At 28.2% G+C, this 17,609-nt stretch overlaps 4 protein-coding genes across 17 annotated transcripts; 2 read left to right on the forward strand and 2 right to left on the reverse strand.

The window, feature by feature from the left end:
- Positions 1-398: 398 nt before the first annotated feature.
- LOC118444832 (bestrophin-4) lies at positions 399-9,234 on the reverse strand. Of its 7 annotated transcripts, XR_014982640.1 has the most exons (14): positions 8,564-9,232; positions 5,996-6,076; positions 5,766-5,917; positions 5,416-5,686; positions 5,219-5,353; positions 4,993-5,159; positions 4,773-4,930; positions 4,146-4,376; positions 4,008-4,088; positions 3,782-3,933; positions 3,559-3,687; positions 2,487-3,380; positions 2,332-2,368; positions 399-804 (listed from the first exon to the last, which is right to left on the reverse strand). XR_014982640.1 is itself a non-coding variant. In XM_035873517.2 (13 exons), the coding sequence occupies exons 4-13, from the start codon at positions 5,592-5,594 to the stop codon at positions 2,519-2,521; spliced, it is 2,016 nt and encodes a 671-aa protein (XP_035729410.1). In that variant the 5' UTR covers positions 5,595-5,686; positions 5,766-5,917; positions 5,996-6,076; positions 8,564-9,234; the 3' UTR covers positions 2,232-2,518. The 7 variants fall into 7 exon arrangements, 5 of the variants coding, with proteins under 5 accessions (XP_035729410.1, XP_035729408.1, XP_085515861.1 ...); XR_014982639.1 differs by having other exon boundaries at positions 2,332-3,380; positions 8,564-9,231; XM_035873517.2 differs by lacking the exon at positions 399-804 and having other exon boundaries at positions 2,232-3,156; positions 3,235-3,380; positions 8,564-9,234.
- Positions 7,666-12,167, forward strand: spag (RNA polymerase II-associated protein spaghetti). Of its 7 annotated transcripts, none has more exons than XM_085659739.1 (9): positions 7,666-7,684; positions 9,882-10,035; positions 10,152-10,280; positions 10,410-10,651; positions 10,738-10,945; positions 11,014-11,259; positions 11,346-11,624; positions 11,700-11,892; positions 11,952-12,167. In XM_085659739.1, exons 2-9 carry the CDS (start codon positions 9,892-9,894, stop codon positions 12,038-12,040), a joined length of 1,530 nt encoding a protein of 509 aa, XP_085515865.1. In that variant the 5' UTR covers positions 7,666-7,684; positions 9,882-9,891; the 3' UTR covers positions 12,041-12,167. The 7 variants fall into 7 exon arrangements, with proteins under 7 accessions (XP_085515865.1, XP_085515863.1, XP_085515864.1 ...); XM_085659737.1 differs by lacking the exon at positions 7,666-7,684 and adding an exon at positions 7,974-8,118; XM_085659738.1 differs by lacking the exon at positions 7,666-7,684 and adding an exon at positions 9,239-9,260.
- A 310-nt stretch (positions 12,168-12,477) lies between these two features.
- On the reverse strand, positions 12,478-16,091 carry IFT54 (intraflagellar transport 54). 2 transcript variants are annotated; one of them, XM_035873518.2, is made up of 10 exons: positions 15,936-16,091; positions 14,925-15,061; positions 14,685-14,802; positions 14,480-14,592; positions 14,075-14,395; positions 13,462-13,997; positions 13,130-13,373; positions 12,922-13,047; positions 12,735-12,820; positions 12,478-12,661 (listed from the first exon to the last, which is right to left on the reverse strand). In XM_035873518.2, the coding sequence occupies exons 2-10, from the start codon at positions 15,057-15,059 to the stop codon at positions 12,511-12,513; spliced, it is 1,830 nt and encodes a 609-aa protein (XP_035729411.1). In that variant the 5' UTR covers positions 15,060-15,061; positions 15,936-16,091; the 3' UTR covers positions 12,478-12,510. The 2 variants fall into 2 exon arrangements, with proteins under 2 accessions (XP_035729411.1, XP_035729412.1); XM_035873519.2 differs by lacking the exon at positions 15,936-16,091 and adding an exon at positions 15,775-15,793.
- Positions 15,955-17,536, forward strand: LOC118444837 (mitochondrial inner membrane protease ATP23 homolog). Its single transcript, XM_085659725.1, has 5 exons — positions 15,955-16,369; positions 16,460-16,505; positions 16,641-16,722; positions 16,850-17,074; positions 17,173-17,536. Exons 1-5 carry the CDS (start codon positions 16,081-16,083, stop codon positions 17,374-17,376), a joined length of 846 nt encoding a protein of 281 aa, XP_085515851.1. The 5' UTR covers positions 15,955-16,080; the 3' UTR covers positions 17,377-17,536.
- Positions 17,537-17,609: the final 73 nt, after the last annotated feature.

Consider the following 17,609-nt stretch of genomic DNA (forward strand, 5'->3'; position numbering starts at 1 on the left):
ATTTAAAATATATAGTTTTACTGTTACGTTCCAAGGATTTTGAAAAATTAGAAAAGATTTTTTTTGCTCATCATATGCACATAAACTTTACTTTTTCCAGTTTTAAATATTGTTCCTATTATTCTACATTTAGATTTCACTCTTTTGACTTTACAAATCGATTTATTACCTATGTGAAAAACTAATTACTTATTAGTTTAAAATGTACATTATCACTTTTATATTTACTTTTATATATCGTAGTATTCTACGCATATATATTATCACTTATATATATATATATATATATATATATATATATATATAACTTATTATATATATAAAAACTTCTACATATATTTATATAAAACCGTAAAACTACGGTATATAAAAATAAATATAAAAGTGATAATGTACATTCTAAACTAATAAGCAATTAGTTTTTTGTGAACCTGTATTTTAATTAGGATTTAAATGTAATTGCAAAAAAAAATAAAAATTAGTTGATTATATTCGTTTACGTCGATAGAATAAAAAAACTGATCATCCAATCTCGAACCTACCTCATTGCTGTAGTACGAATCTAGATACTTGCCATTATACTTCATATTAATTATAAGATTTCTGCATTTCTAGTATATAATATATACAGCGAACTACACATTTTTCTAAAATTTAACAATATCTTAAAATCTTAGTTCCATTGATATAAACAAATATTTCCTTATTTTTTCCATAGAATCATCTGTTCAAAGCTTATTAAAATGCTTGAATGAATTACCGTAGCTTCTCCGTGTGAACATCCTTAAATGCATTTCATTGCGTCTGAAATGGATTAGAAAATCGGAGCATCATCAGTTTACACAACAAACAGACAATCGTCAACTTCACAGTAACAAACGTACACCGTTCAAGGATTTAAGTGAAAATTAGTAGTGAGGATATAAGGAATTTTCCCTTATACTTCAAATTTCGAAAGATGCCACGTACGAAACATTTTCTTCGCGAAAAATATCGAAAACAGCGTTTACGCGAACAATGAGTTCAGGCGTAATTCTTGACCGATTTTGATGAATAAGATTTCATTTTCAAGGTGAAAGTTTAAGCGAGAATCCGCTTTTTCGGATTTTTGAAAATTCTTTACTTTTTTGCAAAAATTATTCTCGAAAAGACACCATTCCTTGACACGATTAAAAAAAAAATAAAGCTTTTTTCAAAATTTGAAAAAGCGGAGTTCTTATTTAAAACTTCATCTTTAAAATAAAATTTTGTTCATCAAAATCGGTCAAGAATTACACTTAGATTCATAGTTCGAGTAAACCATTATAAAACCAAGGATGATGAACAATGCAAAAATGCATGCAAAAATGGTTGCATCTACTATTTATTTACTAACACTTATTATATATTAATTGTTATACATACAATAAATTATCAAATTAGAATCCATGCCTTTATTATTACATAAAAGGTTCATGAACATAATAAGAAGATAAATGCTTGAAGTTAATCAACAATGACGAAATATTCTATTGTGTTTAAAGAAACATTCAGGGGTCTAATATTTACAATATATACATAACAATTCCCAATGTTTTGAAAATAATTATAAGTATTTATTCTAAAATGCTACTATTATTCAACAAATATAGAATATATTAATCGCACAGCTTCTTCCGCCAAATAGTTATTGTTTACAATTTAAAAAATCATAAATTGAATCATATACAAATTATAGAAATAATTAATTTATAATAATACAGTCATTTTATAATAATACTGAGATGGAAACTAATAAATATATCTTTATAAATATTTAAATCTTGGCCGACAGTAAAACGATTAAATAAATTAATATGTTAAAATGTTATTACAAATTTCTAATAAATTTATAGCATCATAACATGGTTTATAGCAATATAATATCATAAATATGTGCATTAAAGATGTTATATTTTTATTACTTGATCAAATCTGTTTTGTTTTCATTATAGATATTACTATCTATGTTGATTATGATCTAGAAGCGCATTGAAATGAAATATATTATAATTTACTCCTTTATCAAAACAATAAAAGTAGAGAGAGAGAGAGAGAGAGAAAGAGAGAGAGAGAGAGAGAGAGAAAGAGAGAGAGATAGAGAGAAAGAGAGAGAGAGAGAGAGAGAGAGAGAGAGAGAAAGAGAAAGAGATAGAGAGAAAAAGAAAGAGATAGAGAGAAAGAGAGAGAGAGAGAGAGAGAAAGAGAGAGAGAGAGAGAGAGAAAGAGAGAGAGAGAGGTTGGATTAATTATAAATTATGTAACCAGTGGAAAAATAAATAAACATGATCATTTCTCTGAACTAATATTTACCATGATGTTGCAGAAAATTTGTCAAATGTATCAAATGCTATAAGAAGAGAGATTAATATTAATACTTAGCCTATTTAAATCAGTATATAAACGTCGCACAAGATAAATAATGGCGGGAAAAACCGATCAAAATTAAAATATTTTATCGTACTCACAAATATGTAGTATATATGAATTATACCGATATTTAAACTTTGGTATCCTTTTCAGATTCATCGGAAGTATCTAGCTTCTCTACCTTTTTCTCTTCAACTTTTATATTGGTTAAGTTCGGTGAACTCCTTGCTTGTGGTATGATGATTTGCAGAGAAGTTGGGACGCTGTGAATGGTCTTCCGACGAGCCAGCAACGAAGGTCGTCTCTCATCTGTTCTCCAATGAACACCCTTCTTATCGCTAGATCCGGTTGAAGAACACTGTCTTTGAAGAAGATAGTTAGAAAAGCTTTCTGATCTCTGTTCTATAGTTTCTCTGAAACGCTGTAGATCTATCGCTTCTAGTTGCGCATCTGAACATTCCGAAGTATCCGCTAAAACGAATCGTTCAAATTGTTTAACGTTCTTTAACTTATCCATTGTATTATCGTCCTGATCCTCTATGTAACGATCGTCAACGTCTTCATGAAAAAAAGCAGAGTTATCAAAGCCTTCGCGATTCTCTTGATCTTCGGCTTCGTCGGTAAATGAAATCTGTAAAGCTGGTGGGACGCATAGTATTTTAGGAGCAGTAAATGGTGCGGGCGTGTCGGGACCTCGATGACGGTTTATTCCTGATAAGTTGGTGGCACTCGGCCAAGGTTGCAGCAATATCTTGGGTGTTTTTATTGCTGCAAAGAAAGGCTTTCGATTCGACTCAATTCGTGGATTCGTATGCCTAGCAATAGCTGAAAATTTTCTCATCGCACCAGTCAAACGCCTGCGTTGTTGATCGCCTTGCTCAGCTTCGCACTGTTGTTGTTGTTGTTGCTGTTCTTGATTATCTAATTGAAGAACCGTTTCACTAGAGTTACTAACCATCGATGGAGTTGTTTGAGGTGACCCGCTAATCTGGCTGAAACAAACGAATCTAACTTAATAGAGTTCGTATATAAAATCTTTAAAGCTCGCCCATAAAAAAATATCTACATTTTAATCTTGCACTCAAGCATGCACGCATACGCACATATTAAATTAATTGAAAAAATATATATATTTGATAAATTAATTAAATTAACTAATTTCAACCTTACCGCTTTTCAGTCATTGGACTGTCAGTATGCGTTACTAAACTAGCACTCGACGTACGAGGTGTGTTTCTGGGTTCTTCCTCTTCTTCTAATATTCCTGGTAAGAACATTGTTTGCTTTTCTTCTGGCACCCTAAACAAAATTTTTTGCTGTCATGTTACAATAATTTTTTTCTCTCGTGTTCAACGTCAAAGAATAAACAATCAAGAACCAAAAGGAAACTCACGGCATATCTGCAACGCTGCCACGATAAGTCTTTCTCTTGTAAGCTGCTGCTGCTTCGGTGTAAGGTAAGATAAGATTTTCTGCATCAAAGTAAATATCTTTTACGAGAGGCGGACAGCGAGTCATCAAAGTATCCACGCCCAAATATGATACCTAAAGCAAACGCAAACACTCGCAAGTTTTCAATTAGGCAAACTATTGATGATCAAAAAACATGACAATCTTACCTTGACATGACGATCAATAAGCCAATTCAATTCGAAATCCTCGTCATCGTCGCCAAAAGGATTTATCAATTGTTCAGCTACCTGTAGTGAATTATCAAATTAGTATCTATATCATTTTATTATTCATATTGTACTTGCCTTTAATAAACCCATGAAGAAAAAAAATTGTAGAATCGTAAATAGAGGACAATATATGTCAACTTTTAGCTGAAATTGTTTTTGATTTCCCTCGATATATTGACGACCAACAAGTGCAACTGCAAAGAAACTGTACGTTGCAAGGGTCACGACCTGCGTGTAAACCAAAGGTATGGAAACCCAGTCATAACTCCATAAGAGTCCACATTTAGAGCGAAAATCATTGAATTCCTACAACGTATATATACATATATATGTATGTATGAAAAATTTGAAGGAGTTTGTATACTTATTTTGCTAAAAGAATTTATCGGGACTAGAATCAGAAATTGTTAATTGTTAATGCAATTATATGAGACATTACCAAGACAAGAAACGAAGTTGAGCCGATAAGTAATCGCAAAAGTCATTAAATCGCTCATATTTAATCTTGAGAAACAAAGTCATCGTTGATGGAGCGTGACGATCTTTGCGTTTCGACGAAACAAATACTCGATATTGACACGTAGCTACGTGTAAGGAAGATCATAAATTTAAAGAAAATTTTCCTCGGACGACAATTAGATCGCACTTGATAATTTTTAAGAAATTCGTTTCTTCCCATCAATGAAATCCAAGTAAACAAACCTCCATAATTATTTTTAAACCTTGCGCATCGGGCAACCTATGGTTTCGACGTGCTTCCTTCAACAGATTGATAAACCATGTACATGGGATCCAGTAGGTATTGAATTCGAGACTTGGTACCGATTGAAATAAATCTAATTCCAAGGAAGTCATGAAACCTGTGACATATTAATTACTGAAATAATAATAGAACGCTTTTGTAGACGATATTTTACTTTACCGGAATCTACCACGTGATCGAGAGTTGGAAACCGTCTTTTTACCGCCGAACTAATGGAACGTAGTACAAGTATTAGGGAGAGATTCAAATATCTCATAAGACCTCTCCGTAACATACGACCGTATTCATCATCTCCGCTAACATAAAGTGCCACTAGATGCATAACCCTAGAAATAAATAAAGAATTATCTTTAAAAAAAATATAATAATAAAGTTGAAAACATACTTATCCGGCCAAGGTATCGCATTATATTGTTTCCACCATCTATCAGCTACGTGGGACACGTAAAATCCTAGCACGAAGCTAAGAGGAATTAAGTTAATGAACGTATCACAATATATTACGAATTTCTCAAATTCCCTGTAAAAGAAATAGAGAATTTTATTCATTGCAAGTCGAAATCTGTCAAATTAAGCGCATACCTCTTTTGTAAATCGGTCAAAGCATGACGATAAATAGCCGAGAGTGATGCGAACATAATCACAAAGAGTACAAGTTCTCTGTAAATAAGCTTGTAGAGCGAACCCCTCCACATAAGCAGAAGTCTGGTAAATCCTCCGCTCGTGGAGCTGGCAACTTCGTATTGATAAGAGACGGTCATCTTTTATCCATTTAAAAAAATCTCGTTTTCCCTTTTGATTTCATATAGTTATTCAATCCCTTTACGTTGCGCTTAAATTTTAACTTTTCGGTCTGTGAGTCAAAATATAATTATAAGGTATAGAATAAGTAAAAAAATAATTCATAAAGAATCGATTGCACATTATCTTACATTTCGATATGCTGACATTTGCATAGTTCGAAATCCAACCATAATCGATCGTTATGATGGAGTACAGTGCACATTAATATTTTAGTGCTTAGTAAAGTAACATACAGTCCTGCCATTTCATAAATAAATTGTGACGTCAGACTACCCTTTATCTGTAAATTACAAGTGAAATAGCTCTCAGTTTCTAGGAAATAAGAGGATGAAATACGACCATCGCTCATTTTACCTACCATTTGCAAATGTATCCCATTCTTTAGAGAAAAGATATAATGTAGCTATCATGCTATGACCACAAACGGTACATACTGCACCTTTAAGGAAGAATCGGAATATAAGCTTTCTTGTCAAATATAAAATGTCCTTCGATATTATTCTATTAATTCTATTATAAGATTGCATTAAGATTTTTAAAGTTGAAACAAGTCGCACGTTCTTTCGACGAAATGAAATTAAAGCAATTCTTGTAGGTTGGCGTACACATTCGTCTTATCGTAAAATAGAATTTCGAAACTCTATTGACGTTTATACGTGTAGCTCCTTCGAGTGTTGGAACCCAAAAATATCGAATTTCTAGTCATGATACTTCAAGATCATTTCGTATCTTTTAACGATTTAAATAGCCGCGGTCATCTGATACGAACGACCATTGCCTAAAGATAATGAAACAATGAAATTTGTCGTTTCGCCGGCGATTTACAAGCAGATCTACATAGAAGCAGCTAGAAATAGTTGCGTCGCCCGAAGGGGTAAAATCGGTTAGAACCGGAAAGAACTAGGCCTAGGTCTTTGCGCCAGACGTATCTACATATATGTCTCTCTATAACGACATCATTTATCCTAAAACGTGTTGCAACTACTTATTGACAAATAAGTACTTAGAAGGTGCATATACTATCTCAAGAAACATTATAAGAATACCCAAAAGTTCATTCCACTATAGGATAACGTTATTTATTAAATAAATTTTCGTATCATTATAATAGACAAGAATTTGAAAAGTATTGATGATGAATGAATACAAGACGATGTCATATAAATATTTTCTTGAATGGCAATATTATTTGAGGTGCAAATTATGTCACGAACGAGACATCGTAGTTTCAACGCCAACGCAGAAAATGTTGGCGTGACTGGAAATCTTTTTTTTCTTTTTACAGTCGCGTCGTAAATAATATTAAATATTAGGATTCGCGCCAGTATGCACCGTCGTTGATAAATATAGCATCGCTCGTCGAAGTACCCACTGTCTAGATAAACATACAATTTATAAAAGATTTCCGGACGTGGGAGTTTTGTGGAACGTGCCGTGTCTCGTTCGACTATCGTCACTTATTTTAATCATTCTAATGATTTTTTGGAAACTTTCATGTTCCGTCCTTGAATCTGAATTATTCTGGTGCTCACTAATCTTCAGGCACAACATTAGAAAAGAATAATTTTCTCATCGAGTTGTCTTAAATATTTACTAGATATTTTAGTATTAATTTACATTTTTCTTTTAAACATTTAATTAGAATAAATTGTTATATTTCTTTCCATATATCTATATACATACGACCTATTGTCTCCGAAATTTAACTACGTTCATCGTTCAAACGACTACCGAATTTATCGTCTTGGCACAAGAGACGCTAGTAGCCACAGAAAGAGGCCTTCAAATTTCTCATGTCTACTTGTAGCCTGATGCGCTCTCTTTATTATTATTATTATTATTATTATTATTATTATTATTATTATTATTATTATATACCTAATATATCTGTAGTCCGATAATAAATAAGTATATAAGCTATATGATTAACCAGTTTTCGCATGTATTTCTGTCACCATGTTTCGCGAGTATACATACAAGTAACATAGAATGTACATACGAATTATGAGAAATTTTGAATATTCATAAAAGAGATATATAAATACACGTAAGCCTGCAAATTTAATAGTTCCGTTATCAGTCAACCGTGACGAAGACTCAGTTCCTCACGAGTTATTATCGTGTGAATGGTTTTTAAAAGATTAATATTTTTATTTTCTTGAGAAATACTGATGATGATAGTTTTAAATATTTTCCGATTAACAATCTTTTTCCTTTCTCGATCAATGTAGCATTATATTAGAAAAAGCATTAAATATCTTTAATCATCAAAAAATACAAAACTCATCGAGATGTATTCTGTTGATAGATTCATAAAAGTCAAACATCTACGAACGAGTTGCAGCATCGAAATACAAATTTTGAGATGTAAACCTTGAAATTAAATATATTTCAAATGTATATTTAAAACGACGAATTTATGTATCCTACGTTGATTTTGACACTATCGTGGGTGTAATTAAAATCTTGATATTAATATGGGTACGTGGAAAAATATTTAAATAAAAAACGCATCCTAAATTCTTTATCGATGTTTCGCGTATGTACCGAAATCGTACGTGAGATATCGATAAACAAATTTAAATGTTATTTCTCTCGTAAATTATTACTTTATTTTAGATGACGATCAAAAATAAAGAAATATCCGATTTGTCAAGAGATCACCTTTCTTCGATTTATTTTAAATAATATGCACTTTCTCGAAATCTTTATAAATGAAAAAAAATATTTTTGTTATGAAAGTGCAATGATATAAAAAAAAACATAAAAGAAAGAGAGAAAACGAATAATTCAATAGTTATTTTAATACAAGTACATTAATTTTTGTAGAGAATTGCAATACAACGTCGAGAACAATCATTAACGATCGTTAATTTTTATTCATATTGTTAAAAAGAGTCAATGTGTTTAATTATAGAATTCTTACCGTTCATACCCACGTAGCAACAAAATATGTAGACATAGAATATTTTAATTGACTCCTGTTCAGTTATGTAATTGCAAATTATTTACTTTACTATTTTCATCCAATAGCAAATTATTCTAAATTTAATATAAACTCAATCGTGAAATTGTGAAAAGATTTTATGTGAACGTTCGATTTAACGATATGTTCTATATATTTTAAATACTTTTGTTTTTAGTTCTTATGTCCAGTTCCATATTCATTATACGTATTTAACGTAGTTCAAAAGTATTACACAATCTTTTTCTTATCTAAATCACTATAATTTTTTAATCTCAATACAGGTAACAATTACATTTATAAAAACTTATACCGATCTATTATATCACTTGAAATCACTCGATTGTATATAAAAATTCTAAATTATAAACTTTAATATACAGTAAACAAATCGACATTAAATTAAAATTTTCACGAATACTAACAAACTGCAAATTAAGCATCTCGAAGAAACCTTTCTTTTCTTTGGATGCGCACCTGACACTCGTCCGTTGAGAACTGCTTCGGTAGTCAGTATCATCCCTTCGGATATGTATTAACATTGAAACTTGCTCGATGTCGATCCGATGGAAAGTATCCAAAATCTATGAGTTCGAATGTTAAGCTCATTCCGTATATTTTAAAAAACAGATTTCTTACTTCGAATTTTTATTACAAGGTACGATTTCGATACGATCCTTTGACACCTTTCAAAAGCGCGAAAATATAAACATGTTTAGTTATTTCATCGTAATAAAGATACATATTCAGGTTCATTCGAATACGATCGTTACTCAAAGTAAATTTAGAAATGTAAAAATTGTATGAGCATATATACACGTTCGTTTATCATGTAAATTTTATTTTTTTTATTAACAAATTAAACACAAATATAAGATTTGTGTACAACCCCCATTTCTAACCTCATAGATACGGTTCTGCGAACTCGATCGAACTGCCATACAACGGAAAAAACTTTAACACTACAGTATAAAGCAAGTAAAAACCTTTATCTGGTAATGCGTATAGGTTAATATAAATTGATGATTTATAAGTTTTCTGGGACTTACGAATTGGATTTCTCTCTCTCTCTTTTTCAATAGTAATAAATTAATATAATTATTGATATATATTGTACGTAAAATACATGAATTTGTATTTTATAAAAATTAAAATATTTAACTTATATAAATAAATTGAAAGATGCTATGAAAGATTTAATGTGTGAATCCTCTCTTAATGTATAAAAAAGTGAAATCAAATAAACTATATCGAAGTAATAACTATTTCTTGCTTCCAGAGCTTTAAGTATGAGCGTTGACAAGTCTGTTTTATTACAAAAACAAGTAAAAGATAATTCAGAAGATTTACAAACTGAATTTCTTGATTTGAAAAATTGGGAAAAGGAAATGAAACGCAAAGACCAGGAGCTTCTCAATCAAAACAATGACCAAGTAAATGTTGTACTTTATAAAATAAATAATTAAAATAATTAAAATAATTATTGCGAAATAATATTCATCTTTTATTTTATTTAAGCTTCATGATAATTATGATATTCGTTATATAGGTTCTACCTCCAATAAGAAGTAAAAAGAAAAAGATAGTACAAAAGCCTGCTACAAAAGAAGAAAAATGTAATACAAATATAAAACGAATTAAATCAAGTGATTATTCTGCTTGGGATAAATTTGATGTAGTAAGTCCTTTAATTTTTTCGTTTTCATGATTTTTATATATTTAGATAGCACATATTATATCACAACTAGATTTTATATAAAAAAAACTAAGAATTATTATTTTTGACGATTAAAATATTTTAATGAAGGAAAAAGCTTGTAAAGAAATAGATAAAACAGATTCATCTGAAGAATCTGAAGAAGAATTAAACGAAGATGCATTAACAACAAAGCATGATTTAGCCATAGAGCATAAACAAAAAGGCAATATATTTGTACAGCAAAAAAAGTGGGATAATGCCATTGCATGTTATAGCGAGGCAATAAAAATTTTTCCATATGATGCAGTTTTCTATGCAAATCGTGCTCTTTGTCATTTAAAAAAAGACAAGTATATCGTTTTTAATTTGTATATATTTTTGAACATTATATTATTATACATATAGTATTATAATATTATACTTTATTTTATTATAGCTTATACTCTGCAGAAGCTGATTGTTCTACAGCAATACAATTGGACTCAACATATGTAAAAGCCTATCATAGAAGAGCAATTACTAGATTAGAATTAAAACAATATAAAGAAGCCAAAGAAGATTTGGAAAAAATATTGAAATTAGAGCCTTCTAACAAGGAAGCACAAGTTAAACTTACTCAAATCAATAAAAAACTAGAAGCTAAGGTTTAATATTTATATTTATTATCTTTTTAATTGTAAATCTCATATGTATATTACCCTAACATTTTTAGCCAGTTATTATATTCGAGGAAAAAGCATTGAAAGAAACGTCAGTAGTAAAAAATATTGGTGAAAAAATGTGGAATTCTAATAATAAAATAAACAAAGAAATAAATAATAAAAAAATAGAGCAAGATGTTGTAAATAAGACAATAAAAAGCAAAACAAAATATATGCAAATTCCAAAATGGTTACCAGAAAAAGATAATGTCGAAATTGTAGAGCCTATTGTAAAACCACCTCACTTACACACAAAAGTAAGGAAATAACGTGAAATTAAAATCAATAAATTTTTAATATTTATTGCAAAAATATTAAATACTTAACTATATATTATTTATAGAGGTCAATGAAACGTATTGTAGTACAAGATGCAGAATTTGGAATTGCAATATGTAAAAACGAAGCTATCTTAATTAACAGTACAGATAATGTTCAACAAACTGAATCATCTAATATGGTTGATGATAAAATTGTTATAGAGAATAACACTTTAATTAAACTTTTGGAAGTTGAAAAAAATGTACGAGTAGATCCGCCTAAAGTCCCAAAAACAGCTGTACAATTCCTTATAGATTGGCGCAGAAATAAGTCATCAGAATATCGCTATCATTACTTAAAAGTATTCAACTAGTTTAATATCGCAATAATATATTCACCAATATCTTTTTATGAAATTAATAACTTTGTATTTCAGCAATTACCTTCAAATAGTTTGCCAAGAATATTTCAAGATTCCATGGAATCAGATATTTTCAGTGAAGTTTTAGATATTCTTAGAATTGAATTCATACCGCGAAAAGATTCAATACATCAGTATTTAAAAGACTTAAGTCAAGTAAAGAGATTCAGAGCACTTATCATGTTTATTAATAATGCTGGAAAAGATGGTATGTATGTTGTACACATTTATTTTTAACAATATTATACAAATTTATTTTTATTTTAGGAATAAAAATTCTTCTTGAATATTGTAAAAATACTGAAAACAAATCAGAAGAAAAAATAGAAGAATTATATAAAGCATACGAAATTTAAAATCAAAAGAGTTTTAGCTATAAACAAGTTCATAAATTTAATTTGGTATAAACTTTAATGTGAATATATATTTGTTACAATAGCAACACAATTAATAACATACGCTTTTATTTTATTTCTATAAATGCTATTTATTTATTCACAATTATGTTACTTTCATATTGTATTATGTGCTATATTATACTAAATCGATTCTAAGAATATTTTTTCACGTTTTTTATATTATATTTTATATTAAAAAATCATTAACGTCGTTAGGTATATTTACAAAACGTATATTTACAAAAGTACAATCTATATTTCTATTACATACATATCTTCAATATTTATCGCAGTAATGACGAAAATGTATATGTAATGTTAAAAATTTTATATATATAATATATATAAAATATATTATTATATATAATATAATTATATATATATTTATACTCCAAACATTACATAAAAATTGTTTAAAATAATACCTTTTATATGTCACCATTTAATAATCTTTGTATTTTTTGGTTATTTTTAATTATTCTTGCTTTTACTTGATAAATTTTATTTAGTTGGTCCTGAATGTTATTGTCAATTTCTTTTAATGTCATCTGCATCGGATCTATAATTTCTTGCGTACGTCTGAAAATAATAAGTAATATATAAGTAGTATATGTAATATATTTTTTATATGATGCAATTACAGGGATTGTACATTTGTTCCTTCTCCAATTGTTTGCTTAGTTGGTTATACTGACTTCTCCAATCATGTAATTCCTTCTGCATCATTTCAATATCTTCCTATATAAACAAAGTACACATAAAACGAACATATGTTCAAATATATTACATAAGTTTATTAAAGTTTATAGCTATATTCTAGCATAAAATTAAAATGATACCTGTAAGTAATCCAATAATTTTCCTAAAGGATTTGTTGCACGAGTTAACATCTGTATCGTACTGCGTAATTTATCAATTTCCTTAATCGCTGCCTCATGCTCGCGTTTTGTACCCGCCTCCCATGCCTAAATTCATAAGAACATCTATATTTCATAAAATCCTTTGTAAAGCGTGTAATTAACATAAACATAACTAAGAACATCTTACAATATCAACTTTCTTTGGTAAAACATCCACATTATCACTATTGACCAATTCTCTTTGAGTTTCCAAAATTTGTGCCACAAGATGTCCATGTTCTTGAGTTAATTCATAGTCAACTTTATAATTGCTAATATTCTCTAAAGTTGTTTCAATGCTTCCTTTGTTTTCTACAATCACCATATCTTCATTATCATTGTTTTTTATATTTGCATTTTCAATTATCACACTAATATTTCCCATAGGTGTACTAAAAACAAAATATATTATTTTCTATATAAATATTGTTTTATTAATAATATATATTTGAATGTTTGGTTAATGTATATATTTACTACCTTATTTCTTCATTAAGAATCAGGTCAGTTTTTCCTTTCATTTTAGGAGCAGCGGGTCTTGCACTACTTGGCCTAGCAGTAGGTGGACGTAATAATGTTCTTAATTTAATCATATTTTGTTCTTGTTCACTATTAAATTTATGTTTATGTAAATTTGATCCATGAATAATTGAATTGTCATGTTCTGCTTGCTGCAAATCATCACTTATATTTCCGTATGTTGATTCATATTCTGTTTCTAACTTTCCCTCATCTGTAGTCTCTATTGATTTTTTTCTTGTAGATATTGTTTCTGATATTTTTATTGATTCTTTAAACTCACTTCCTTGTTTTGATAGGACTCGTTTTGTTCTATTTGTAGATTCCTTTCTCTGAGTGTATTCATCTGATTTCTTGTCTGTATTTATATTTGTTGAAAGTTTGCTTGTCTTTATTTCTGTGGGAATCACGGAAGATATATGATCCTGTTTCTGTTTAGTTATAGCAGAAGAATGTTTTGTTTTTTGTATTACGGAAGATAGCTCATCTTCAAGTGGCTATATAAAATAATATTGTATTTATAATTTAACATTAAATATAGCACAAAATATTGGCTAGTTTAAAAAAAGATTACCTCAGCTAGTGGAATATTTACATCATTACTCTTTTCAATATTATTCTCTTGAATTTCTTGTTCTATTATATTGCTACTTTTATTGATGCTATTTTCTTGATTATTTTCTTCTTTTATTTTTGACTCAACTTTTCCTACGCTAGAAAATTTCTTTTGTAATCCAGATGCATGTGTTTCTTTTTCAGTTGATTTTCTTGTTTGCGATATCTGCCTAGATGTCTTTTTAGCAATATCATCTTTAGATGTTTTTAATTTTGTTCCTCCTTTTGACTTCTTTTGTAAACTTTTCTTATAATGTTCAATTGCTTCTGCGCTGTTTACCTAATTTAATTATATAAATATATTACTACAAAATATCATACTATAAAATTAAATCATACTTAAATATGTTTAAAAATATTTTACTTTTTTATCAAGAGCTTTTCCAATAGCTTGTAAAAGGTCATTTGTTTTAGTCGCTTCTTGTCCAGAAACTATTTTACTTGCTCTTACGGTTAGATTATTTCCAGATATTATTTCTAAAATATAATTTTATGTATAAATATAATGTTTTCAAAATATGAATAGATTTTACTGAGTTTTATAAAATAGTTTATTTCTTAGAACTTACTAACAACGTCTATAAGTTTTGTTAAATATGCTACTTTTGACTCTTTGTCTTTTATATTGTCTGAATTTAATTCTTTTTCTGTGAATAAACCTTCTAAGAAACCAGTCTCCTTTATTATCTGAAAGAAAATAATCAGTATAATTAATATAATATTTACTGACAATCAAAGAAAACATAACAAGAAAAAGACAAATTATAAAAATAAAAAAGAATTTTAATAATGATTCTAAGAATACATACAATTGATATAATATCGTGAAGAAATCTAAAGGGCGGTTTCCTCAACAATTTTTCGGTTAATGGCGGCTTTTTAAAATATTTTCCAAGTAAATCTTGCGTTTTTTTTATTACTTCTGGCTTCACGTCGTCTGCCATAGCTAAATATTGTTAAATTCATACGGAAAACTGTGAAAGTATTCAAACTATTCTGCTTAAAATCTTAATAAAACTTTTGTGGATATATAGAGTTGCTTAGCAACAACCACGTGGTTAAACGTCAAATAACTAATCTTTATGGCTTCCAAGGACTCTTGTAATTTGTTCCCGTTTATTTTTATCTTTCTTTAATATTACATATTTTTAATAGTATAGAGTTTATGAAATCATAAAATATATACAATATATGTATATTTTATATTTGTATCGAAATATATCGTAGATTTTATTGGCCAATAAATTATTATAATAATAGACAGCAATCAATAAAAAGGATCACAAATGTATATAGTTTATTTATTAAAATCCTGACATACATTTTAATAACTATCACATTTTTTGTATTATCATCATATCAAAATAAACTATGTAGTTCTTCTGGATCCGCTTTTTCATAAATTAAAAAATTTGCATGGATCATAAGTAAGCATGTAATAATAAAAGCATTCTTATGAAATATATATGTATATAATGTAATATATATGTAATATATATATATATGTATATATATATATTGTTTTATATTAAATAATTATAAAATTAATATCTATTATTAAAAATAGCATGAAATGTTGCAACGACTTACAACAATTATTAGTACTTTTACAATCGAACGTATTTCTATTACCATAGTTATGCTTCTAATTATTATTACCATATATTAAATTATTATTATTTTAATTTTTCAATATCTCATTAATAATATTCAACAAAAAGCAAATTTAAACACTTTGCTTTTTATTTCATCAAAACAAAATACGGTATATTTTATTATGTATATAATGTATGTATGCATGACATATATATAATTTATACTTCATTGGATGATGTAACTCGATCGGCTAACCTAACTCTAATAGAATTTTAAAGATTTTATGTGTACTTGTGATGTAATGATCGTTATTCAAAAGTATAAATTTTTATTATATACATTAATGATTGTCTTTATCTCTTTAGAATCATGACTGTCTTTAGTTTTAATAACGAGAAAATCAAAGAAAATTTATTAGATAATAAAGTGGATGAGCAGAAAGAAAATAAGATAAACGATAAAAATCAAAATAAAAAATTTGATAAGAATGCTTCTACGATAGACAGTTCAGTAGATGATGCGAATTGGGGTTATGATTTATATCCTGAAAGAAGGGGAAGATATAAACCTACATTTTTTAGGAAATTAATAGGCGAAGGAAAGGAAGAGATAACCAGATTAAAATGTGAAGGAAACGTGTACAAATGTATTAAAAATAGTATGTTCTTTATGTCTTATGTTATAATTTTTGCTTCTGTATTATTTATTATTTATTGTATTATTGGTTATAATATCTTATATTACTTAGGTCAATTAGTACAACTTATGATGGCAGCATTAAAAAGCTCGGGATGGTAGGTAATTTTATCAATATATATATTGAATTACTATAATTATTTTTATATTTTGACGCAATATCAAAATCTAATTTCATAATCACTGTGAAATTTAACCTAGATATTAAAGTAATGAATTGTTTCAAACTATAGTGAAATTGATATGCGTCGTCATATTTCTTGTGAAATATGTGATTATTCTGTAAAAGGTGGCTATGATGCACAACTTAATCAGGTAAATATTAAAATAATATGAACGTAAAATTCTATAATTCTAAAATAACATTTAGCTCTAAATAGGTAAATATAAAAAAAGTAGATGTGTTTTATTAATATTTTGTGACTATGCATTATAATTTTAGATTGTTGTATGCCAAAATACTGCTCACAGTGAATCAAAAGTACAAGGTGTATTAGCTCATGAAATGATACATATGTTTGATTACTGTCGTAATAAATTGGATTTTAAGAACATCGATCATTTAGCTTGCACAGAAATAAGGGCAGCCAATCTTGTACATTGTAGTTTTATGAGTGCCATGATTCAAGGAACTGCTTCTCCATTTCATATAAAAAAAACTCATCAAGTATGAATTATATAATTACATAGTATCAATAACTATTTACATCACAGACACATAATACATATATTTTATTGTGATTAATTTAATAATAACTTACGTAGGATTGTGTAAAGAATATGGCAACAGCTTCTATAATGGGAGTACGTAAAGTAACAGAACAAGAAGCTAAAATAGCAATAGAAAAAGTTTTTCCCATGTGTTATAATGATTTAGAGCCAATTGGAAGACGTATTCGTAGAAACTCTTTGGATATTAGTAGAGCATATATGGAAGCTCCACTTTATGGATATATACATGATCATTAATGGATTATCTTCAAAGAACTTATTTTAAAAGTACACATGTAAAATCAATTTAACATATAAAAAGCAACTGCCACAGTTTCTTCAATATTATTATTTCTATAAGAATATATTATATTACCAATATTGTAAATAATTATAAATATATTATGTTATTATTAAACATTTTAAATTTCAAAAATAATTTTTAACCGAAATATATTATGAAATATTATTACGGGATCATATAATATGAT

This window comes from Vespa mandarinia, chromosome 10 (genome assembly GCF_050613455.1).
Source record: "Vespa mandarinia isolate Hongniang chromosome 10, ASM5061345v1, whole genome shotgun sequence".
Lineage (NCBI taxonomy): Eukaryota > Metazoa > Arthropoda > Insecta > Hymenoptera > Vespidae > Vespa > Vespa mandarinia.